This window comes from Quercus robur, chromosome 5 (genome assembly GCF_932294415.1).
Source record: "Quercus robur chromosome 5, dhQueRobu3.1, whole genome shotgun sequence".
Classification (NCBI taxonomy): Eukaryota; Viridiplantae; Streptophyta; class Magnoliopsida; order Fagales; family Fagaceae; genus Quercus; species Quercus robur.
In genome coordinates, this window is record NC_065538.1 from 26,451,719 (window position 1) to 26,478,051 (window position 26,333).

Here is a 26,333-nt window from a genome sequence, read left to right on the forward strand (position 1 = left end):
ATGGATTTTTCTTGCCCCATCCCCGCCCCGCCCCACATGATGGGGAAAATTTCTTGCCCCATCCCCGCCCCTTAAGGCCCCGCGAAGCCCCGCCCCACCCCGTAAAACTTTATTTCTTGTTAATTTTCGCTACAACTATTATATTTTTTCAAATAAAATGACATGTTTCAATAATAAAAATATACTTGAACCCAATAAATGTTATAAATTACTAAGTAGTGTGCATTATTTTTTTTGACTTCAAAGATAGAATTATATTGAAAAAAGGGACTGAAGCCCAAAAACTTACAAATAGTGAGGATAGTAGTAGACAGCAGCCCTCCGAAAAATAAAATAAAATAAAGTAACAAATTGTGTCCAAACAAAGAAAAACTATAAGAAGTATTGGTTGTCTTTTTTTCCTACGCATGTTTAAAAATTAGCACACTCAGGTCCTCCCATTTTGTGACTATTTCATAGAGAATGGGACAAAGTCTCAAACCTGTACCTTATAAGTTATAACAGCCAAATGCCCACACACCCACACACACACAATGACACAGACACAAATATTTAGAGTCTCAGACTCAGGCCCAGACCTGTACCACATTAAAAAAAAAATTATGTTCATGATGAAAAGTAAGTTGAGAAAGACGAATGAATCATGAATGAAATCAGTAATTCAATTGTATATAAATTTGTTTTAAATAAAGACAAAAGAAAACGTTAAAATTGGTACCTTATTTCCAACTTTGCTAGAGAGAAAAAAGAGGTAGAGAGCCACGTTAAGTAGAATAAAATAAGCTAATGATATTTTTGTTTAAATAGTAGGGTTTTAGGGTATGAAAAAATTACAATTTAATCCTTATTAATGCGGGGCGGGGTGGGGATAAAAAAGTGTAAACCCATTCCCGCCCCGCCTCGGGGTGCGGGTCTAAAATCTCGCCCCATCCCCGCCCCACCACCTTTGTGGGGCGGGGAAAACTCACACGGGGCGAAGCGGGGAGGGGCGGGTCAAAGCGGGGCGGGGCAAAATTGCCATCCCTAATTATCATTTCTAAGAATAATTCTATAATAAAAAAGAAAAAAAAATATATATATATATACATTGACATAATCCATAGTATGTACCATACTAAAGAATAATAAAGAAAAGTCCTTGGATTCATAGTTGCATTGGATAATGTCAATAAGTTTTACATGAGATAGCAAATTAGAATAGAGTTTTTCAATCTGTAAACTTCAATTCTATTGTGCTGATTTGTTTTCCTTGGAATTGGTAGTTAAGCCGTCACAGTGGTTTTTTCTTTGGAATAATTTTTCCATCGGTTTTCTTAGCGTCACCATATTGCGCGTGCTTTTGGTTCTAGTGTTATTCCTATTAGCACAATATTGTGTTTGATTGCTTTAATCAAAGGCCTTACATAATTGGACTAATTAACTGGATATAATTGGCACAATCGGAGTCTTTGCCCCTCTTCTTGTTTAATAAATAAAAATTAATGGAGTAAATAATAGCTAATAAAATACCATTAACATTTCCAAGAATAATTCTATAATTAAAAAAGAAAATATATATATATATATATATATATATACACGTTGACATGATCTACAATATGTACCATAGTAAAGAATAATAAAGAAAAATCCGTGGATTCAGAGTTGCATTGGATAATGTCAATAAGTTTTAAATGAGATAGCAAATTAGAATAGATTTTTTCAATTTGTAAACTTCAATTCTACTGTGCTTATTTGTTTTCCTTGGAATTGGTAGTTAAGCTGTCGCAGTGGTTTTTCCTTTGGAATAATTTTTCCATTGGTTTTCTCAACGTCACCATATTGCGCATGCTTTTGGTTCTGGTGTTATTCCTATTAGCACAATATTGTGTTTGATTGCTTTAATCAAAGGCCTTACATAATTGGACTAAATAATTAACTAGACATAATTGGCACAATCGGAGTCTCTGCCTCTCTTCTTGTTTAATAAATAAAAATTAATGGAGTAAATAATAGCTAATAAAATACCATTAACATTTCCAAGAATAATTCTATAATAAAAAAAGAAATATATATATATATATATACATTGACATGATCCACAGTATGTACCATAGTAAAGAATAATAAAGAAAAGTCCGTCAGAGTTGCATTGGATAATGTCAATAAGTTTTACATGAGATAGCAAATTAGAACAGAGTTTTTCAATTTGTAAACTTCAATTCTACTGTGCTGATTTGTTTTCCTTGGAATTGGTAGTTAAGCCGTCGCAGTGGTTTTTCCTTTGGAATAATTTTTCCATCGGTTTTCTCAACGTCACCATATTTCGCATGCTTTTGGTTCTGGTGTTTCCTATTAGCACAATATTGTGTTTGATTGCTTTAATCAAAGGCCTTACATAATTGGACTAAATAATTAACTGGACATAATTGGCACAATTGGAGTCTCTACCTCTCTTCTTGTTTAATAAATAAGAATTTATTCAATAAAACGGTGATACAATTGGAACATTTTGCAAACAAGCATCATTAACTATAGATCTTTCGAAATTGACAAATATTATTAAGTGAGAACATATAAGATGGATCCTTAGATTCTATCTGTGATCATAGCTGACATAAACAAGTACTATGTGTATGAATTAAAATCCAAAATCAGACTTGACTTGAGGGAAGGACCAGGGCAAAACCATTGAAATTGATTGTAGTGGTAGAATTCAAAGAGAAGAAATTAACTTTACTGATGTCCAAAAAGCCTATTTCCGTCATTCTTGAGGACTTGAGAAGTAATGATCTTGTATGCTCTTTCTGTGGGATGAAAACTATCCCAAAAAACATAATCATTCACATCTGTACAGATTGCAGACAATGGGTTACATATTGGACCTACCTCTATTATTCCTGTACCACAGCATCCTTTCTCCGCTATCTTAAAGCCTGTATATGTAATATACAGAAAAATTATTATTATTATTATTATTATTATTTTATAAAGAAAATAGCAAAGATCAATTGGTGAAACAGGAGGTTATTTGCTATTTATTTGATTTTCAAAAACAATTACTTAAGTAGTATCATTTGGAACTCGAGTATATGAGAGTCGAGTTCCGAGGGGTAACTCAAGTCTCAATGACTCGAGTTCCATAGAGAAAAACACCTAAATTGAGATTTTTTTTAAAGTTTTTAGTGGAACTTGAATTTCAAAGAGTCAAGTTCTTCACATTGCTAAATAGCCTCATTTGGAACTGGCTTCCAAATACTAGAGTTCCAAATGAAGCTACTTAACAAAATAGTTTCATTTGAGGTTACTCAATGAAATTGTTTGAGAAATTCAAATAAATAGCAAAAGAGGCTAGTGAAATAGGATGCTAGTAATGGTTGATGACAAAGTCATTAAGATAACAACGTATGATTTAAAAAAAAAAAAAAAAAAAAAAAAAACTTCCGTAAAATATTCTTTGGGTTCCTAAAATATAGGTTAAGTTTTAGGAATTTAAAATGTTTACATTTTGTCATTTTGACCATTCATTTCAAATTTCAATGACAAAAATAGAACAAATATAGAGTAGGTTCCATTTTTGTCACTAAAATATGTATTCTATTAAATATATTATTACAAAAAAAATTAATGAGTGTGACAAAGTTTTCCTTTAAACCAATTTTGAATAAACCATTTTTGACACATAATTAGTTTTATAAATTGCCATGTCCAAAATAGTATACATACCATATTTCAAGGACCAAAAAAAAAAAAAAAAAAAAAAAATTGTGACAAAAATTTGTGAGTTACCATTCTTTTCAGGGTGTTCAATGAGATCAAGTAGAGGGTTGTAAATATCAAGATAGACCATTCTGCTATCAGGCATGTCCTTGTTAAGGGAATCCAACAAGGTAGTCAGTTTAGCATTGAACAACATTGCTAGCTGATTGTGGCCTTCTCCACACTGTCTGTGTAATCCTCCAGCAACAGTTCTTTGTGATGGCACACATCCGATTGGCGGAGCTCCGAATACTCCAATCCTTCGTGCTCCTAGTGAATAAAGTTCCTTGAAAACATAACGAGGGACGTCAAGTATTATTATTGTTCTTGTCAGTTTATTTTTAGAAACGTGGGTACTAAAAACTTATGGTTATTATGAGGTCTTGTTCTTCTTGTCAATGTCATTCATTTTTGGTTCTTTGGTAATAGGGATAGGAAAGCAACACTATTGCTACAGTAATGAGCTTGAGTGTGACCAAGAAAGTTGTGTCATTGAAATTTGAAATTTAATTGATAGGATGAAACCTTACCTTCAAGAATTGGGTAGCGTACTTAAGCATAAGGTCAGTGTAGGAAGCAAAATCGTACTTGTATCTTCGTGAAGTAGGTCCAAAATATACATTGGCAATGTCGCAGCTACTCAATGAAATGAGATATAGACTTCTGGTTAAGATGAAGTTTGTCCTGTTTACTCCAACAATTCCTTGAAGCCTCACAATGTATTCTTTCAACATTCCAAGTTGATCGGACATCGACCAGGTTAACTTTGATAAAAAAAAATATATTAAAAAAATGATAAAGAGGGGAAATACATATTACAAACAAACTGTGAGTGCACCCAAAAAAAACAGCAGGAACAAAAGTATTGTGCGTGTACCGCTATTTTGGGTGTCAAGGGATCATATCCTGAGCCACCAGAAGCGAAGCAAACACCTGTAATGAGGTCTTGAGTTTGCAGGTTTGGATCCAAATATGCAGGTAAAAGCTCTTTAATTTCCAATTCCGCTGCTAAAAGTTGAAATGGAATCAAAAAGTGAACTTTGGGCACGGATTAAGGAAATTTATAAAAAGAATGAAAAATTCTATTTTGACTCTTATGTATTCTAAAAGTTCAAGTGCGTTTGGAACAACTTATTTGTAGTAGCTTATTTGTATAATATTTATCAAAATATATAGCTTATTTGTATAAACTTTCAATTTTGTTTTTTAGTGTAAGTCAAAAATATAACTTATATAAAAAGTAGAAAGAAAAAAAAGGGGGGAAAATTACATTTTTTTTCCAGCTTAAACTATACCACATTTTACACTTACCTCCTTAAACTACAAAAATGCACAATCAGCACTCTAAAACCAAAACCTTGTAGTACTTAAACCCTATCACTTTCCCAAAAAAGTTCGACAAAAAACAGTCACATGAGTTGCGCATGACACCAACTGGCATGGAACCCACTAATCCCAGCTAAAATGATTGAAATGCACCCCTCCTCCTGACCATAAAACCCAAAACGAATCCCCACTTTTTTCCTAAAATCTTGTTTGGCTAGAGAGAAAAGAAAATTAATAGAAATATGAATTCAAAAAATAGTGCCACTAAGATGAACAATAATTGTGAGGGGCATTTTGGTCATTCTAGGTAAGCTTAGAGGGTTCTATTTTAGTGGTGTTACTTGAAACTCATATAACTCAAGTGACTCTGGGGTGTTTGGTAGCAGTGTTCAAGTATTGTTCAAAATGATGTGAAAATTGTGATTTAAAAAGTGTTGTGAAAATACATGTTTAAAGTACTCATAATGTAAAAAATGTGTCTGATATCATATTTCAAATAACATATTTTAAAATATGAAAAAAGATAATTGTATTTTGGTATTAGTGTGTATTTTTTTAAAAGTAAAAAATATCTGACATGAAAAGTATAGTTAGTACTATTTTATTTTATGAGCCTGTTCACTCGACCTTTCTTTTTTCCTTCTCTCAGTAGTCAGTGCTCTTTGTCCTTCCGAACCCCAGGTCCTAGCTTCTTTGCTTTTATTTTGTTGTTTCTTTCTTTTGTTTGATCTAAATGTTTGATTTGGTTTGTGTTTTGTGTACGAGGGTTAAACTCAAATGGGTTTTGATTTCGGGGTTTGAGGTTCTAGGGGTGTTTGGTAGTGTATTTTGAACAACAGTTTTTAGTGTTTAAACAATATTACATGTATTTCCAAACACTTTTTCACCTACACGTATTTCTAAAAAATACAAACAACGTTACTAGAACTATTACCCAATGGACCCTATTTCTATGGATTTTGTTTTGTTGGTGGGGTTAAATTCAACTGGGTTTTAGTTAATTTGAAAGAAAAAGACCACCAAAACAGCAAACCCAAATAAATAAATAAAATAAAATAAAAAAAGAATGAAGAAGAAGACCTTCGATCACCAGTGTGGGTCCGTGCAAGAGAGATAGGACAAAAAAGAAAAAAAAGAAAAAGAAAGAAGAAGACAAAAAGTGGGTTTCGTGCAAGAAAGGGAAAAAAAAAGTCATTTAAGAGAGAAGAAAAAGTTGTCTATGTTGTTCACATCAGTGAGTACCACAAATTTTAATATATTTACAATAATGTGGTGAGTAACATTGTTAAGTTTTACCCTATGTTTGGAAGTTCTGAGAGAGACGAGAGTTGAGGGAAGAAGAGTAGTGGAGAGGAGAGTAGAGAAAAATGGTTATCTTTTACGTTATTTGGATGTTTTTAAAATTAAGTAAAGGAGATGGGAGTAATTAGTCTTTTAATTTGTAATTTTGTTAATACGGCAAGGGTAAATTTGATAATTTATTTGGTAAAGCATTTTTATGCTCCACTCTCCCTCCAAATCTTTCTAGATTAGGGGAATTAAAAATAAAGGGTTAGAAGTAGTTCAAACCCCTTCAAATCCCTCTCCCTCACTCTTTAAAAAATATCCAAATATGGTATTTAAATTACTCTCCCTCTCTTTATTCTACTCCCCCTTCCCCCAACATCCAAACATAGCATTAGGGGACAGTTGTGCATTATTTTAGTATATATAAAATAAGATATGGTTTATGATGTGATTTTCCCAAAAATACAAACAAACAAAAAGAAAATAATACCACGAGAGAGAGAGATATCATGAATTAATACCTATCATGTCCGATGGGACCTTGCCGTTGCTGAATCTGCCTGTTGCAACTTTTCCTTTAAAGTCATTCCCATACGGACTGTAATTAGCCCTAGATGGAGTTATTCGATTGTTGTTGTTGCCTGTATCCACTGTCGAATCTCCAAAGACAAAAATTGCAGGATAGGTTTCATTTGGTGGTAGCTTTATGACAGCCGTGGTGTTGTAGAAGAGAACAAGCAAAATGAGATTGAACAATAATATAGAACAAGGATGGGAGTTCACAAAGAGAGAGTGCATTTTTCTTTCTACGCTTGCTTTCTCACAGACTCCACAGTGAAAGGCGTACGGGAGTTTTCCTTTGCATGTGATATAAGTAGTCGGTTGAACTATTGTTTTAATCCTCCACCTAACCTCTGTCTTTGTATTAATTATGTCCCCAGCTCCAACCTCCAAGAGTGAGGGGAAATTGAATGTGACGTGTCTTAATTCATAAAACTAAATAAATAAATAAATAATAATACTAGAGATACAAATTTTTTTACAAATTTTTTTACAAACGGTTGATGTGGTCAGTGGTTATTAGTAAATAAAAAAATGATGGTAATTGTGAGGTTAAATAAAAACCAATAAGAAGTTGGTTACATAAATAGTTTATAAAAATATTGTAAAATATTTTGTGATTGTAACATTACTCATAAATAAATGTGACATGTCTTATATACTTTAAGTATGGTGATTTTAATAATATGATATTAAATCAACAATTTAAATGTTGAATAGTTTTTGGAATTTTAGTTTTTGTTAGTATAAACTAGAAAGTATAGGAGATCGACATAAGTGCTTCTACAGGAAATTTTTTTTTGTATAAAATTTCAATTTATGGTTTCTGCTTCTAATAATTATGTTTTTTATTATCAAACCAAGACACTAATCAGTTTTTGATGCAGGTAAGGATTAAACCTTAAATCTCTTATTCAATTATCAGAGATTTTATCAGTTGAGCTAACTGGAATTCACTATAACAAATATTTTTTTAGTACACTCCGTTTGGATATTTTTCAAAAGGGAATAGTTATTCAACTTAGCATCCTTGAAAGTTTTGGACAAACATTCACTTTTTGAATGACCAAGTTTAATTTTTTTTTTCCTCAAAATTCCCTTTTTTTAGATAACAAAATCTTATATATCTAAATAAAAATACTTCTGGAAGATCTTAATTTTAGGGGAGACCATGAACCCCACCTCATCTATATGTATAGTTCTAACTCTATCCTCCATCTCAACAACCACATCCCATTAGCCAATTGCAAATTAACATATATTATATATGGATTAGGTTTCAAAATAGAGCCCAATGCCAGTCTAATCATAATTAGGTTTCGAAATAGTGTTACTAATCTGTGCGATGCACGGAAAAACTATTGATTCTGAAAAACAAAATCCAACAACGAGTAAATAGGCATTTTGCTAGTTAGTATTTTTTTTTTAAATGAAAAAATATTTAACTTTTATACTTTTTCATAGTTTAAGAGAGTTGTCTAACATTGAAGGTTATTGAGTTGCAAGTGCACAGTTACCGAAACCTACAAAGTAATTTACAATTCTTAAATCAATAAAGCAAAACTCCCAATAGTTATACACACACACACACACACAAAAACTAATATAAACTACAAATATATAAACAAAGATCATGATATGAGGAAAGCACACCAAGTTTCAAATTTGAGTAGCAATATGATTTTTTCGCAATAATAATAATATTGACAATTTAATACATGGAACAATATCAAAATTATAATACCTAATTCCATTATCTTTTATGTTGAATCCAAACAAATAATTAATCAACCAAAAATCATAGCTTTTAATAAGAAAACCAAAAATCACATGAACCTAAATAAAAAGTGTTTAAAGTGAAGAATTAAGATCAACCTCCTGAGATGCAAACACCAAAAACCCGAAGACTTAAAACTTCAAAATTTATAAAATCCCCAAATTCTACTTGAAAACCAAACCAAATTCAACAAATTTATATATATCATACCAAATAAAAATTTTCGTTTCCTAGGTTGGAAGATATATAGGTTGCAGCTTTTGATTTTTCTTTGAAAAAATAGAGATACTTTATCTGCCATGTACAAAAAAAAAAAAACAAAAAGTAGAAATTTCAACCCAAAAGCCAAACCCATGAAAACAATGTCAATATAAATATGGAAATTAACCCAAATACTCAAAAAAAAAAAAATCAATTCTAAACATAACAAAAGAATAAGATAGAAAGAAAATCTCAGACACATATGAAAGCAAATAAAAAATTCGACATAAAAGATAAATTTCATTAATAAGAATATAAACAAATATCCACAAATGTTGAATTAAAATTTTATTAACAATAACAATTGTGGGGCCCAATAATCTGTGGCCCTGGCCCATTTATTCATTAGGGCCCAAGGCCCGAGCCGAGGAAGGTTATAGCCAAGGATAGGTAATACAAGTACAAAATAGTCCTGGTACACATCCGAGGACGATTCAGTCCTCGGCATGTCCGAGATCCCCTTAGAAGGAAGGACAAAAACGGAATATGAACAGTTTGGAAAAAATCTAAAAATATATATCTCAATAGGGAAGGACACGCTGGATAGTTTAACGACCAAGGACAAAGGGAAAGCTGCCCTTACTGCCATTCAATACTCTGCACCTGACAGAGCCATACCCTTCAGCTTTTACAACCACCCCCCAACCACTCTGGGTATAGGTTGATGGGACAAGTATCAGTCTTGGAAAGGTCGATCCTACATGTGGACGTGGGATAAAGGATACAGGCCAGTATAAAAGAAAAAGTAAGGATCCAAAGGAAGGGGCTGGGAAAAATGGCCAAAAACCAGAGCCTCCCAGCCCGCCTCTTGGAGAAAGACTCCAAGGGCGCACACGCTTTAATTATGTATGAACACCATGAAAAACCCACTGTCTTGTGACCAAGGCCTAGCCTTTCAAACCCACGCTCTATAAATGATATTGTTTGGGCCTTTTTACGTGCGAACCCAACGTTATTACGGGTCGTTACAAATCGCGTTCATACAATTGGCGCCGTCTGTGGGAAAGGTTTGTGTGTTGGCACAGGTGGTAGGTCGAGACAATTCCCTTGTCATCTCTAACAGCCGGTCGTAGTGTTCTAGCGTAAAGTTCCACTAAGGGCTATGTTTCTTTACTAGGTGTTGCGCTTCGTAGCGTCAGCAGCACGGATAATTCTAGGGGCTTGGCTGAGTTGCTAATCCCCCTAAATCAAGGTCCCACGCCATAGTCGTACTTATCAGAATCAAGTTTTGGGCAGAACCAAGGTATTGCATGGTCCTCGGACTCAAACCTATGGGGAAACCAACTACTTATCAATATCTATCAAGTTTTGAACAGAACCAAGGTATTGCATGGTCCTCAGACTCAAACCTATGGGGAAACCAACTACTTATCAATATCTATCAAGTTTTGGACAGAACCAAGGTATTGCATGGTCCTCGGACTCAAACCTATGGGGAAACCAATTACTTATAAATATCTATCAAGTTTTGGACAGAACCAAGGTATTGCATGGTCCTCGGACCCAAACCTATGGGGAAACCAACTACTTATCAATATCTATCAAGTTTTGGACAGAACCAAGGTATTGCATGGTCCTCAGACTCAAACCTATGGGGAAACCAACTACTTATAAATATCAAGTTTTGGACAGAACCAATGTATTGCATGGTCCTCGGACTCAAACTTATGGGGAAGCCAACTACTTATCAGAATCAAGTTTTGGACAGAACCAAGGTATTACATGGTCCTCGGACTCAAACCTATGGGGAAACCGATTACTTATCAAAATCAAGTTTTGGACAGAACCAATGTATTGCATGGTCCTCGGACTCAAACCTATGGGGAAACCAACTACTTATAAATATCAAGTTTTGGACAGAATCAAGGTATTGCATGGTCCTCGGACTCAAACTTATGGGGAAACCAACTACTTATCAGAATCAAGTTTTGGACAGAACCAACGTATTGCATGGTCCTTGGACTCAAACTTATGGGGAAACTAACTACTTATTAGAATCAAGTTTTGGACAGAACCAAGGCATTGTATGGTCCTCGAACTCAAACTTATGAGAAAACCAACTACTTATCAAAATCAAGTTTTGGACAGATTCAAGGTATTGCATGGTCCTCGGACTCAAACCTATGGGGAAACCAATTACTTATCAAAATCAGGTTTTGGACAGAGCCAAGGTATTGCATGGTTCTCGGACTCAAACCTATGGAAAGGTCAGCTACTTAATAAGAATTCTAAGTTGCTCAATCCTTGGATCAAGTACCAGAAGAGGTTAAAGCTATGAAAGTTATTAGGAAGATGGTGAAACGCCTTATTACTCGGCAACCTGTAGGGGCTGTTCATGTTTGGGTTATATGTCCTCGGATGATTACTTCCTACACCGCACCAAGCATTCAGCTGTCATCTCGGCTATTTTGGGGTAAGTATTGTTTACTCAGGTCGGCATTATTGTGCCAAACAACTCTATTAAGTTCATAATAATATGTTTTCCTTAGCAAGGGTTTCGACCCTAAGTGTCGTTTGTTCAAGTTGGCATTATTGTGCCGAACAGCTCTCGTAAGTTCAGGATAACGTCTTTTTTCTTGGTAAGGGATTTCGGCCCTAAGTATTGTTTTCTCAGGTCGGCGTTATTATGCCAGACAGCCCTAATAAACTCATCATAATATCTTTTCCTTTCTTCTTAATAAGGATTTCAGCCCTAAGTATCATTTGTTCGATTCAGTATTATTAAGTCGGATAGTTTCAATAAGCACAGAGCAAGATCTTTTTATTAATTGGGATTTTGGCCCTAAGCATCGTTCAGAGTATAGAAATAAAAAAAAAAAGTCGCAAAGTAGTGCGTCCATTTACGACATAACCATTTCAAAAAGATGAGATAGAACATACGAAGTAAAGCAATGATGATTTTTATTAATATAAAGGGGTATTACAGTGTACAAAGAAGGGCTTAAACAAGCCTATATAGAAAACAAGTTACAAAAATAATAAAAAAAAAAAAAAAAAAAACAAAAACAACAAACGAACAGCCAGAAATCTCTTTAAGCTCTGCTCCCAAGTCTTTCCAAATTCTGCCCCATTAGCATCCATATTGAGAGGAGGACCTTCCTTGGTGGGAGAGGAGAAGAAGAGGAAGAAGGAAAAGCACCAGGATGGATCTAGTGGTGGAAAGAAGAAGAAAGAGAGGCAAAAGGAGGCACCAGTGAAGGAAGAGAGGAAGAAGCAGGGATACTTTGTCCCTGCGTCAGTCCTGACTCCTAACATGCTAGTGCCATGTTAGCTATGCTCATAAGAGAGCGGCTGGTACTGATAATGGGTGACCCCAGCTTAATCGCGCCAAAAGTTTGACGTGACGAGCCCCTGCTTCGGATTTTGGCTGAAAGGAGGATGAGAAGTATTTTGAGTCTCTGCCATCCTTGCCCTGACCGAGCCATTTTGAGCTTCATAAGAACATGGTATTTCTGGGAAGGGTATGGTTCCTTCATTACTCACTCCTATCTCGAACGTATCACAATTTAAGGCGTAACTAGCAGATAAAGCAAACTCTGGAGGTGGCTAAGGGTTTCAGATTTCAGAAGGATTAAAAGGGTCTCTGTATAAGAGAAATAACCTCTTGCCTTTCTTCTTATATGAAGGGCAAAACGGGAGGTATTTAATCTGTCCAGATTTCCAAGAAAATCTGTAAACGAGAATATACCCGTTCCACTTCCCCACACCATCAATAACCGTCGAATTTAAATGGTCTCGTAAAGGGAAATCATTAAAGGCGCGTTTTGGATAATCAAATGGCAGGAACGCATTGTGAATGAATTCAGAGGAATGTCTCGTAGCCCGGTATATTTCCTGGGTAGATGAAGGGACACCAACATTAATGAAGGACAGAGTTAAACGAGCCGTAATAAAGGCTTGGTATTACCAAAACCCTCCTCTTTGACCAAGAGGTCGGACAGTAGGATTTTGAGGGGTTATTGTGGGGCCCAATAATCTGTGGCCATGGCCCATTTATTCATTAGGGCCCAAGGCCCGAGCCGAGGAAGGTTATAACCAAGGATAGGTAATACAAGTACAAAATAGTCCTGGGACACATCCGAGGACGATTCAGTCCTCGGCATGTCCGAGATCCCCCTAGAAGGAAGGACAAAAACGGAATAGGAACAGTTTGGAAAAAATCTAAAAATATCTATGTCAATAGGGAAGGACACGCTGGATAGTTTAACGACCAAGGACAAAGAGAAAGCTGCCCTTACTGCCATTCAATACTCTGCACCTGACAGAGCCATACCCTTCAGCTTTTACAACCACCCCCCAACCACTCTGGGTATAGGTTGATGGGACAAGTATCAGTCTTGGAAAGGTCGATCCTACACGTGGACGTGGGATAAAGGATACAGGCCAGTATAAAAGGAAAAGTAAGGATCCAAAGGAAGGGGCTGGGAAAAATGGCAAAAAACCAGAGCCTCCCAGCCTGCCTCCTGGAGAAAGACTCCTAGGGCGCACACGCTTTAATTATGTATGAACACCATGAAAAACCCACTGTCTTGTGACCAAGGCCTAGCCTTTCAAACCCACGCTCTATAAATGATATTGTTTGGGCCTTTTTACGTGCGAACCCAACGTTATTACGGGTCGTTACAAATCGCGTCCGTAAATAATAACAATATAAACAAATCAAAGAAGAAAGTTGAATAAGATTGCTTGCAATTTTTTTTATTTTTTTTTTATTTTTTTATTTTTTTTATTTTTATTATTATTTACTTTTACGTTCCAAATGCTTAGAGAGATTAGAGTGTCCATCGATCTGATTTTTTATGATTTTACTCTAGAACTGAATAGAAAGCTTGCCCTGTCCTGACAAATTGTTGAACATCAATAGTCAAAATTTGAGTTTTGTCAGTTTTGAGGTGCACTTTGGATTTAGACATTCTTTACTACAAATAGTAGCTGACATAGTAGAACCAAATTTAGAAGGAGATACATATAATGTGCCGCAAAATGATTAATGAATGTGAGTCTTTTTTTTTATTTTTTATTTTTTAAGTCCTATCATAATATTTGTTTTTATATAGATTATTAGCGTTTGAGTTTGAGTTTAAATTGGACTCATTAGAGAGATAGAGTTTCGCTCTATGTTAAGTTTTGATTAAACAAATATAATTTTAAAAAAATGGTAATGATAAGTTTGAGTTTAAGTTGGACTTGTTAGAGAAATAGGGTCTCACTCTTTGTTAAGTTTGAACTAAAAAAAAAAATTTATTTAAATATTGCTGATGTGGAAAATTGTTAGAGCTTCAGAGGGAGATAAAGATAATGTGCCGCAAAATGATTAATGAACGTGAGTCTCTTTTTTTTTTTGAGTCCTATCATAATTTTTGTTTTTATGTAGATTATCAGCGTTTGAGTTTGAGTTTAAGTTGGACTTGTTAGAGAGATAAAGTTTCACTTCATGTTAAGTTTTGATTAAACAAAAATAATTTTGTTTAAAAAAATGATAATGATGAGTTTGTGTTTAAGTTGGATTTGTTAGAGAGATAGAGTTTCATTCCTTGTTAAGTTTGAACTAAAAAAAAAAAAAAATTTATTTAAATATTGTGCTAATGTGGAAAATTATGAGAGTTTCAGAGGTTTCGGTTATAATAATAATAATAATAATAATACTACGTAGATAAAAAAACTAACTCTTACCTTAAAAAAAATGGTGTTCTTTTGAGTTAAAAATTCATTCATTCACTCCTCTTGAGTTTGTTTCTCAATGAAAATGATAATTGTCTTATTGTTATAAAATAAGAGATAATATATAAAACTAGCCTCATCACACGCGCTTCACATGTGCAATGAGGCTTTTCATTTTTCATTTTTTATTTTTTTTATAGGATTTTTCTCTACGTGATTTTTTAAAAAGTTATTAGTACATGGGTTTTATACATGGATTAATTTAGGCGTTTTAGTGAGTTCAAAAATTTATGTAAGAATATATGAGTAGAAATCTTGTTATTAGTGTGTGAATGTATATATACACACCAAGCCAAGATTAATCCATGTATAAAACGCCTAGACTTTTGTGGTAGTGCCTACATTAAGAGAAAATTCCTTGATCCATAAACCTAGCCAATCTCTCAGTAGCCCTCCTACACCTGCCTTTCCTGAGTTACCTAGGCACTTCCATCTAGTTTAGGGCCCTGGATTTAAGCTCGTGGCTTTTGTACCTAGGCCGGTTTAAAAAAAAGGTTGGGCTGTGGTTAAGAAGGGCTCGGGTTGGGCCATTGGTAATGGGGAAAGCACCATAATTTGGATTGATAACTGGATTGGTAACTGCTCCCTTAGATCGTTCCTTGTGGGGCCAATTTGCCCTTTAGAATGAGAGGCTTTGTGTGAAAGACCACCTTCTTGGAAATGACTAGGTTAATGTTGACCTTTTCCTTTTCTACATGCCCTCTAATCTTCTCTCAAGGTTGAAAGCCATTTCCATTCACAAATTTGGCCCCCGGGAAGACAAAAAAAATTTGGCTAGACTCCTCGAATGGTGACTTCAATAACAAGTCTGCTTACTCTTTAGCTTTTGAGGACCATCTCCCTATGACTGAGGCCTCTCTCCCCTTCGACAAATAGGTTTGGAAGGCAAACACAGGCCCTAAGATTCAATTCTTCCTCTGGCTCTCTGCTCACAATAGCATTATGGTTAAGGATGTCTTAGCTAACCATGGTATTTGACCTGTCCCCTCTTTGCCCCAGATGTGGGGCTGACCGTGAATCCATTTCCCACCTTTTGCATAAGTGCCGGGTCTCCATCACCTTTTGGAATAGGGTTGGGTATCCCTGATGAGGCCATCTCTTTTTTCTACTTGTCCCTCATGGATTGGATGAAAGTTAACTGCAATTCTAATGCTGCTTCTCAGCACCATATTCCTTGGAAAATCCTTTTTCCTTTTGGTGTTTTGGCTATTTGGCTTCACAAGAACAAGCTGGTCTTCAATCCCCATCTCTTCTCAGCTCAAGATAAGGTTGTAGACACCTGTGTTGCTAAAGCTTACGAGTTTTTTGCTATCTCTGGCACTTCCTCCCTTCCCCGTCCCTTTCACTTTGTGTTGGTTTCTTGGCACATCCCGCCTCCTACCTGGGTAAAATTGAGCACAGAGGGCTTTCTTGGCACATCACTTAATGCATTTGAGGGCTTGAGGTGAAAACTGAAATTGAAGTCTTTTATGTATTTAAATATGACTTTTAAAAAATAAAATATTATTTTGATTATATTATTTTGTTTTAGATGCAAAATTATTACTAATTAACATGAATAAAGTAGAATTTCTTTATTAGAAAGTATTTAGTCACAAAAAGTTTGACAAAAATTTTCATACCTGTTGACGTGGTAGATTGATAGTAGTAAGTAAAAGAGTGATGTTAATGGTAGACTTAGGTGAGAACTAGTTAAAGGTTATCAATTCAACTATTGTGAAAAATATTGTAAATTTTTTATGTATTGCTCTCTTTTTTATTTTTTGAAAAGTGCTACATTCACAATATTTTTTACAACAAATCTTAGGTGTTAAGTTGTTACTGGTTCTAATTTGTACTCCCGACTGAAATTTTTTTTTTTTGTCATCACTTATAGCTAGTAATAACTTGCTACTTAGGATTTACTATAAAAATGTTGTGAAATATATTGTGGACATATCGTTCTCCCTCTCTCTTTTTTCTTGTTTTTTATTTGATAAAAAAAATATTATTTTATTTGTTGGGTAATATTTGGGCTTAATTAATTAAAGAAATAATTATATTGGTTAAAATTTGGGGGCCTTTTTTTTACTTGGGGTCTTTGGCAACCGCACCGATTGCATATATAGTAGAGCCGGCACTCCCCTGGACTTGCTAGGGTTGGTGGGCTTATTTGTGACCACAATGGCTCCTAGATATGTGGTTTTGCTTGAAATGTTGGCTATGCTACTAGTGTTCATGCTGAGCTTTGGGTGTTGAAAGACGACCTTACTTTAGTCACTTCTTTGGGCTTCTCTAATGTGCTTATTGAGCTAGATGCCTTATTGTGCTTTCCTTTTTTAATCATGACTCTGCCATTCACCCCTGTTTAATGAACATTGTCGATGGTTGCAGCTCTTTGTTGCTGCAGATCTCTAACTACAAGATGTCCCACATATTTAGAGAGGAGAATAAATGTGCTGATGCGATGGCTAGATTGGGAGGCTCCTTATCCCTGGATTTTGTTCTTTATTCTAGTACTCCTGATTGTATTAAGCACCTTCTTTCTTTTGATCTTTCTCCGGAGCCTGTCTTCGTGCTGTCCTCGCCCCTGGCTAGGGGTTCAGGTTTGTTCTTGTTTACCGAAAAAAAAGAGTGAGGAATGGGGCTATTGGTGGAGTCCAGGTAATCACTGTAAGGATGTGAGGTCTGACAGTAATTCTAAGTATATTTAGGAATGTGAACTCTAAGAGCATCCACAGCAGTGGAGCTAAAAATTTAGTTTTTTAGCTCCACCAAAAGCTACTTTATCTATTTTACCTATACATATACTGCAGCATACTGCAGCAGTGGATCTATTTTAGCTTTCAACACAATAAAATAATATAAACATTACAATAAAATAATATAACCACTATAATAAAATAATATATCCCACTATAAAAAAAACACATCAACAACACCGACCACAACCATCTCTGGCATTAGTCACCACCACCACCACCACCACCAGCAGTCTACAGCAGGCAAAAAAAAAAAAAAAAAACCCAAATCACCAAGCACTCCGATCGACCACCCACGAGCAAGCACAACAACCACACCCACAACCACCACCAACACCACCACCACCACCACTAGCAGCAAGCAAAAAAAAAAAAAAAAAAAAAAAAAAAAAAAAAAAAAACCCCAAATCACCAAGCACACCTATCGACCACCCACGAGCAAGCACAACACCCACACCCACAACCACCACCACCACCACCACCAGTCCACAGCATGCAAAAAAAAAAAAAAAAAAAAAACCCAAATCACCAAGCACTCCGATCGACCACCCATGAGCAAGCAACACTACCCACGCCCACCACCATAAAACCCACCCGAGCCACCCACTAATGCCGACGAACCCACCGACGCCGATCTACCCACACAACCACCACTACCACCACCAGCGAGACAGAGAGGCGATCGGTGGCTTGGGTTAGAGGTGATCGGTGGCTTGGGTTAGAGGTGATCGGTGGCTTGGGAAGGCTGGGTCAGGCCGGCGGCGGTGAATGAAGGAGCTTGAGAGAGTGACGGTGAGAGAGGAGAGTGATGGTGAGTTTTGAGAGCGGCTTTGGACGGCTGGGTTAGGCCGGCGCGGTGAATGATGGAGCTTGAGAGAGTGACGGTGAGAGAGGAGAGTGACAGAGAGAGGATGAGAGCTTGAGGGAGTTTTGGGAGAGGATGAGAGCTTCAGATGGAGTGACTGAGAGAGAGAGAGAGAGAGAGAGAGAGAGAGAGGCACAGAGTGAGAGAGAAAATGAAATAATATTTTAATCACCGGAATCAATAAAATAATATATTTTTTTTTTAGCTTTCATGAACAGTGCACATCTATTTATAGATGTGCACTGTAGCAGTGGAGCTAAAAAAAATAGATTTAGCTCCACTGCTGTAGCAACCTTTTTGTGTTTGTGGAGCTAAATTTTAGCATTATACCTATATAGCACCACTGCTGTGAGTGCTCTAATGCCATTTGAATTTTGTGATGTGTTAAGTCATGAATCATATTAATTGTTTTCCGTATCTGAAATAAAAATAAAAATAAAAATTTGAACTTGTTGCACACTGGTAAGTATTGGATCCGGATCCTCTCCATTTCCCCTTGAAATGGAGAGGCTCCAGTTCATGGACAGGATCGCTTTGCATTATATCAAGGACCAAAAATGTGCCACGTCATATATTAACCCACTTAACCCAAACCACACTTAACTACACTTAAACTAGAGGCCCTTTAACGCAACCGGACAAACCATAGTTTCTCTCTCACCAAACCCATCTAAACATTTCAAATTCAAGCTCTCTTTCTCACTCTCTTCTCCAAGGTTCTCTCTCGCCCCGCCGTCACGGTACCCCGACTTTTTAACTCAGCTCCTCGCTCACCACACAGATTGAAATCCCTAACCCACGAACTCAGCTCCTTGCTCTCATGGATTCAAGCTCGATCCCTCACCCACGAACTCAGCTCCTCGCTCACCTCACACTGCGGGTTTCCTCTATCTCTCACACGGCTTCTCACATTCACACACACAACCCCGCCGGCGCCGACGAGCAGAGCCGAGCCTAGCTTCGACTTGCCGAGTCGAGCCCAGCCCAGCCCAGCGACGACGCCAATGAGGCTGAGCCCAGCCATCGACTCCTCTCCTCCCATACCCATCGGCTTTCTCTACCGTCGACTTATACCCATCGGCTCACTCTCCCTCACCACAAGATCCTTTCTCCCTCTCTCCCCTTGCCACCCCCATACCCATTCATTTTTCCTCACCATACCCATACCCATACCCATCCCCATTTTGCTTGGTAAGTTATTTATTTGATTTTTTTGTTTTGATTGTTGTGAAATTTTGGGTTTGAATTTGGATACTTAACATTTAGGTTATTTATTTAATTTTCGGTTTTGATTTTTGTGAAATTTGGGTTTGGATTTTGTGGTGTAATATGTAGATAATTTATTTATTTTTTTTTTTATGTACAATTGAGAATCTCAGAGTGATTCAGAAATTGTTGATGCTAAGCCTCTTGTGCTTTCAAGAGGAACATTGCAGACTGCTGATTCAAAGGAACCATTTGCAAGGTTACATCTCTTGCAATTTTGTCATCTATAACACGTAGATACTTCTAGTGATGACATGTACTTTAAGTAGTTTTCATTCTTAACTTATGTGATCTAGATTTCATATAGTAGTTAATCCATTCAGAAACTTATTATGTTGCTATAATTTTGAAGAATCTATTAAATTCTAGTATTACTTTTCTTTTAAGAAATTATGGGAAAGAGCTTATCAGATAATTAAAAATTATGCAATCCGTATGTTTATGGCATGGGGTCTTACTAAAGTGTAGCCAAGTGGTGGCGGAATATTGTATTTCAATAATACTTCCAGTTAGTGGGAATGAATAATTGGAGAGTACATCTGTTCCATGAAAGAATAATCACAATAGCCTGCAAGATCTCTTAGTTGGGATTTTTTTGTTGTTCTAGTATGGTTTTAAAATATGCATAAACTTTAATGATCAAGGAAAACTCTAACTTTTCCTCTACTCCTACATTTTAGTTTACACAAAAATTTTGGCCATTCATTATATTATTGAATTGCAATGTAAATTTAATTTCAAAGCTGAAAGAAGTCAATGGAACACCATTGTTAATTCCTTTTTAAATTCTAAAGTATCATCTTTTATAAATATTTATTTAAGTTTTTAATGGTTGTGCCACTGGGAAAAAACAGCTCATTTTTTCTAATAGACTTTTTCTTTTTCTTTTTTCGTTTCACTTCATTCAGTGAGAGTCTTTTATAAACTATGTGCTAAAATTGCTTGACTCACCCCATCTAAGTTTTTCATATTGTACCATGCTTGGAAACTTACTCAAAGTGAAGACATGCCTCTTGGTTGATAAATCTCTTTAGGCTATTTTTGTGGCTTCAATATTTGGCAAATGGCACATCAGTCATGATCAATGTTACAATATATAACAGCTAAAAGATGGTGGTTTTATAACTTACAAACCTAATGTCCACATTTTTGGGGGGATCCTCCAAAGATGAGGTGGATCTTGTAATGTTTGTAACTTTATATGATTTCAATTGATCTTGTAATGTTTGTATGCATCACATTATTAAATGGGCTTTTGAGTTGATAGGTCAAAATGCTTGTGTGAAGGGGGTTTGAAACATTGAACATTTGGCTTACTGCATATAAAAGCAGAAATATGTGTCATCTAAATTTTTATTATTAAATGGCCTTTTTCATTTTGTTAGTTTCAATAAATACTATAATTTTAAAAACTTTTATTGGACCTCAAGGCTTAGGCTTGATGCAATGTACATGTAGGAACAAGCCTTTTTGAACTCATGTTCTTTTTACACAAAAGTGTTTGGAATTTTGCTTAGCTTCTTACCCAATTCCCTTTCAAATAGAAGGTATGTTTGATAGAAGATATTGCTTTTGTTCTTATGTTGGTTCAGTTTTTCAAATAGAAGGTATGTTTAATAGAAGATAATGCTTTTGTTCTTATGTTAGTTTAGTTTCATGACTAAGTATATGGACCACTTGAAGTTTGTCAGTGTATTTGCTAAAAAAATGTAGAGCTTTTGACTTGATTGTATGGATTTTTAAGAAATTTTTCTTTGTGGATTTTTCTCCCTTTCTGATGTACATTATGCATTTGATTTTTCTTTTTGTAGAAAATGAGTTGGAGCGGCCTAACCTTGAAAAAGGTCTAAAGACGGGTACAAGTGTTGTTTAAGAAATCAAGTGCAAGCTTTATGCGAAGTTCCATGCACTAATTTTTGCCCATTTGTTTAGAAGAAAAGGTTTTGAAGTATCCCATGACTGATTGAAAAAAAATGTATCTTGAATTTAGCAATGCAAAATTCGCTAATTTTCAGTTTAAGTATTGATAGAGATTTGATATAATCTAGCTTGTAGGGCAACTTAGACATTTATTTGCAAAGTTTGTAGCAAATTTTTGATATTTTTTGTAATTGGCTTAGAAGATACTTAAAGATGTTGGTTTTGCGTGTGCATGTATGAATATTTGTTTAGTTAAACAGTGATCATATATGTAATATATTATTAACATTATGAAAATACGTTTAATGAATTTCTATTTTCTGTGTAATTTTTTAGTAGTATCGTTTGAGGATGGCTGGGCCATTTTTAACTCTATATTTCGGCAAATTTTTCATTTCTTCGTAAGGGTAATTCCATATCTTGTAGAGTAATAGTACAAGAGATAGAAACATATGTAGACTTCAATCAAGGTGCGCACGAGTTAGCCCCACATCCTCGCAGGACAGAAAGCTCCCAACTATGGAAGGATGTTACTCCTTTTATTTCTTTGTTAATCCAAACAGGTGTATTGTAGTGCTTAGTCTTTTTGGTTCTACTTCTGCAGATCCTTGTTTGACTGTAACTCTCTTTCTGGTTTTAATGAAAATCAAGCCAACTTTCAAAAAAAAAAAAAAAAAAAGAGATAGAAACATAGACATATGTAACAAGAGTTCTATTGATATATACACTTGATTACAAAGGTCATAATATAATGATAATTTTGCACTACAAGTATCTCCTACTCCTTGACTACACATTCCCGCCATAGTCTACAATTTTTAGTCAAAGACTCACAGCTTGATCACTTTGACTTTTCTCATTATATTCAACTTGCCCCACCCTTTCCTGGTATGATGTCTCTTCATTATATAAGTCCTTTTGATATCAAAACTCTAGAATCTGAAGTTTCACGTCACATGAAATGCAGTCCCATAAAATACCTGACACTTTGACAATCTTTTCCCTTAAGTAATTGATGATTCAAAATAACGCAGAAAGTACACCAAAGATTGATGAAACCTACATGCAATATCCAAAAAATGCCAATCCTGCATATTATAAACTTCACCATTATTTCCAACTGGTGAGCTATGATAATTAAGTAAAACAAAGAGCTTGTATTTTGATGATTGCTCACAACCCAATACCATGTTTTAAGGGGGTAAAAGAAAGAAAATAGTTAACAACAGATTGAAAGCCAAATTGAACATTCACAATATCTTACATCTGAGTGTATGCATCCTCAAGCCAGTATAATTGACCTTATAACTGACAACGCTCTAAGCTTGTAAGGTGAATTAGTGCATTCATGCTTGCTTACTAGATAAAATTGTCAAATTTTTCCTTTTTCTTTACCCCTTAATTGATTAAAAATCAGATTGAGACGCAAACTAAATGAAAAGTTATGATAACATAACAAATTGGAAGATGAGGCAGATAAAAGGAGAGTTTTCCCTAGTATATGCATAAACACTGATGATACTTCCTCCCCTGTAATTATTTTTCATAATAATACAAGGCTAATCGTACTAGGTGCTTGAAAAATCACTCATGCCTTTCTTTTATGTGTCACGCCTTTTTTCTTAACTTATGCAAAGCATATGGAGTATTTTGCAATAATTATTTCTTCACTCATCCTTTTATCTAGTAAGCAAGCATGAATGCACCGTCTCTGACTCTGTCTCTGTCTCTTCCTATTTTCATTTTATTTTAGTTTTCCCTATTTTACTTTCATTTCCCATACACCATTTGATTGATATGCTATAGGAACTAAAATTTCCTAAATCACATTTATCAAACCGTTTACTCATATAATTCCTCACTATCACTGTGTAAAAAAATTAAAATAAAGTAAACCCTTTTCTTCAAATTTCAATACAGCTTTTGACAAATTTTTGTGTAGCCAAGCTGTGAATTTGTGATTCTCGTTTCCTTTAGAGTTCTTGAATTGGAACCCATTGTTTTTATTAGCAAGAAGATTGTGTTTTTCTTTTTTCTTTTGTGGGTTAAAATATTCTGTAATGTTTCTGGGATTGTTGAACTTTGTTTCTGAGACACTAAAAGAGAAGGAAGAAACTTGGGTGTGGTATCAAAAATATAACCCATAAATCCGATTTTGCTTTAAGAACAAATTCAGATAAAAAAAATCCATAAATCCCCCAAAAATCTGAAACACCCCACCAAGATTAAAATCAAAAGCTTCAAAAAAAAAAAAAAAAACCAAATTCAGCACCAACAAATCAATAAAAAAATAGCAGTATCATAGTTTTTTTTCCCTTCATTTTTCCAACAACCAAACAGAGCTTATCAATTAAAAAAAAAAAAAAAACAGAGAGAAACTTACGAGGCAGTGGCTATTCCAGCGGAGCAATTTGATGATGCTGGGCTAAAATCAAAACTGAAAATTAAATAAATAACCTAAATGTTAAGTATCCAAATCCAAACCCAAAATTTCACAATAATCAAAACAAAAAATCAAATAAATAACTTACCAAGCAAAATCGGAATGGGTATGGGTATGGGTATGGTGAGGAAAAATGAATGGGTATGGGGGTGGCAAGGGGAGAAAGGGAGAAAGGATCTTGTGGTGAGGGAGAGTGAGCCGATGGGTATGGGTCGACGGTAGAGAGAGCCGATGGGTATGGGAGGAGAGGAGTCGATGGCTGGGCTTAGCCTCATTGGCGTCGTCGCTGGGCTGGGCTGGGCTCGACTCGGCATGTCGGCGCTAGGCTCGGCTCTTCTCGTCGGCGTCGGCAGGGTTGTGTGTGTGAATGTGAGAGGCCGTGTGAGAGATAGAGGAAACCCGCAGTGTGAGGTGAGCGAGGAGCTGAGTTCGTGGGTGAGGGATCGAGCTTGAATCCATGAGAGCAAGGAGCTGAGTTCGTGGGTTAGGGATTTCAATCTGTGTGGTGAGCGAGGAGCTGAGTTAAAAAGTCGGGGCACCGTGACGGCGGGGTGAGAGAGAACCTTGGAGAAGAGAGTGAGAAAGGGAGCTTGAATCTGAAATGTTCAGATGGGTTTGGTGAGGGAGAAACTGTGGTTTGTCCGGTTGAGTTAAAGAGCCTCTAGTTTAAGTGTAGTTAAGTGTGGTTTGGATTAAGTGGGTTAAGTTATGACATGGCACATTTTTAGCCCTTGATATAATGCAGAGTGATCCTGTCCGTGAACTGGAACCTCTCCATTTCAAGGGGAAATGGAGAGGATCCGGATCCGTAAGTATTGTGGTAAGTATGTTGGATATGGAGGATTCTGGCCCTTTGCCCTTTCTGGGAAACATATTTGGCATAATGCCCCTGTTTCGAAACTATATAGGGGCGTGCCCCTGTTTGGGTACTCGATATCCATAACGGCGAGTTACTTAAGTAACTCGATTATTGAGAAACCGAGTTGAGGGCAGGTTCTTGCCACGCTGTCGTTCCACCTTGGCTTTTGGGCAATAAAATATTCCCACGTTACTGTTTGGAACTCGTTAATTTGGAAATCGAGTTATGTGCGTAATATGAACCAGTTTTTAAATGTAACGTCTCTAAAACTGTTTGGCTTCCTTCCTCTGCAGTCTACAGTCTCTCTCCCTTCCTCAGTCCGATTCTAAGCCACCGCCAGTCTGTTCAGTAGCCACCGTCAGTGGCCACCGTCAGATTCTCCTCTTTCTACCCACACCCAAACCAAACCGTTCAGTAGACCCTTTCCGAAGTTGAAGCGAAACCCATACCCATACCCATACCCATACCCATACCCATACCCATACCCATACCCATACCCACACTTATTCAATCTCACCACAGCCGAAGCTCAACCCAATCTGTCTTCGGAGTTAAAGGATTACAAACGTATTAAGGTAATTTGTAAATGCTGAGTTCAAATTTGTAATTTTTTCCCTTTGCATGTAATCTGATTTGAGTGTGGCTTCCTAAGTTTTTCGCTGTTAGATTGTTGTGTATCTGTATTCATAATTATTGTTGCTGTTTTAGCTTTGTTGGGTTTGGTTTTGAAGTGGGTTTGGTTTTGAAGTGTTTTATGACGCACATCTAGGGCAGAAATTCCTGTAAAATACAGTTAGCATGACAACGGTGTTCATTGTTAGGGGAAATTGGTTTGTAATTCATATAGTTTGAAAGTGTATGAAATCAATCTCTATTTTTTCCAGAAAGTATGTCACAAGTTATGTCATGATTTTGAATTAGGGAAAATTTCTTTTTAATTCAATGCTGAATGATGTTGAATTGAGAAGCTATTGGTTTTACAAGGTTCAAAGTTACTGGCTTTTACAAGCTTCCACTCTGTTTAGTTATTATTATAATAGATATAATGTGTGTATAATGGATATGCACGCATATATCTACCCACAGACCATGGACATCCTAAAACCTTTGCTGCCATTTACTCTGCTTACGGCTGTAACTGTGCCATATTGTTTTTATTCAACATCTAAGTTTTGGTTTGTAATTTTTTTTTTTTTCATGTCATTATCCTTGTAATATCATATGGGAACATATAAACTTACTTACCACATCAGTTGAAAGTCACTTACATTTTGTGTACAGATGCATAATTGATTGTCTTAAGAGACTAGAATTGTCTTAGAAGTTTAAGTACTTTTTTTTATTTTTTATTTTTTTGGTTATTAGTATTCCTAGCCTTTGTAAGAAAGGATTTAGAAGTAGCCTATATAATGAACATTCCAACTTTTTTCAATCGCAATTGCTATCTCGTACCTAAATGTGAGTGCTTAGGAAAGCCTACGTGTGATTGCCCAATGTTTTATCTTTGTTTATTTGATGTTTTTTTTATTGTTTAAATACCAAACAGTCATCAACACAATCAATATGTT

At 35.8% G+C, this 26,333-nt stretch overlaps 1 protein-coding gene and 2 long non-coding RNA genes across 4 annotated transcripts; 1 reads left to right on the plus strand and 2 right to left on the minus strand.

Moving 5' to 3' along the window:
* Positions 1-2,438: 2,438 nt before the first annotated feature.
* LOC126725645 (GDSL esterase/lipase EXL3-like) lies at positions 2,439-7,188 on the minus strand. Of its 2 annotated transcripts, none has more exons than XM_050430457.1 (5): positions 6,873-7,188; positions 4,616-4,743; positions 4,269-4,502; positions 3,769-4,024; positions 2,439-2,915 (listed from the first exon to the last, which is right to left on the minus strand). In XM_050430457.1, the coding sequence occupies exons 1-5, from the start codon at positions 7,147-7,149 to the stop codon at positions 2,716-2,718; spliced, it is 1,095 nt and encodes a 364-aa protein (XP_050286414.1). In that variant the 5' UTR covers positions 7,150-7,188; the 3' UTR covers positions 2,439-2,715. The 2 variants fall into 2 exon arrangements, with proteins under 2 accessions (XP_050286414.1, XP_050286413.1); XM_050430456.1 differs by having other exon boundaries at positions 4,616-4,746.
* Positions 7,189-18,896: 11,708 nt separating this feature from the next.
* On the plus strand, positions 18,897-21,791 carry LOC126725647 (uncharacterized). The gene is made up of 3 exons (XR_007655530.1): positions 18,897-19,468; positions 19,657-19,742; positions 21,355-21,791. It is a non-coding gene; the product is annotated as an uncharacterized LOC126725647 (long non-coding RNA).
* Positions 21,792-22,160: 369 nt separating this feature from the next.
* On the minus strand, positions 22,161-24,529 carry LOC126725648 (uncharacterized). Its single transcript, XR_007655531.1, has 3 exons — positions 23,995-24,529; positions 23,847-23,900; positions 22,161-22,551 (listed from the first exon to the last, which is right to left on the minus strand). It is a non-coding gene; the product is annotated as an uncharacterized LOC126725648 (long non-coding RNA).
* Positions 24,530-26,333: the final 1,804 nt, after the last annotated feature.

What these genes read in the sequence shown, in the direction of transcription:
- LOC126725645 (XM_050430456.1), bottom strand. Translation starts at nt 7,149, where the DNA reads ATGCACTCTCTCTTTGTGAACTCCCATCCTTGTTCTATATTATTGTTC. An exon ending in GGTCCCATCGGACATGATAG is followed by an intron (nt 4,747 to 6,872) that starts GTATTAATTCAT and finishes TTCAACTTTTAG; the next exon opens with CAGCGGAATTGGAAATTAAA. An exon ending in TGAACACCCTGAAAAGAATG is followed by an intron (nt 2,916 to 3,768) that starts GTAACTCACAAA and finishes TTACATATACAG; the next exon opens with GCTTTAAGATAGCGGAGAAA.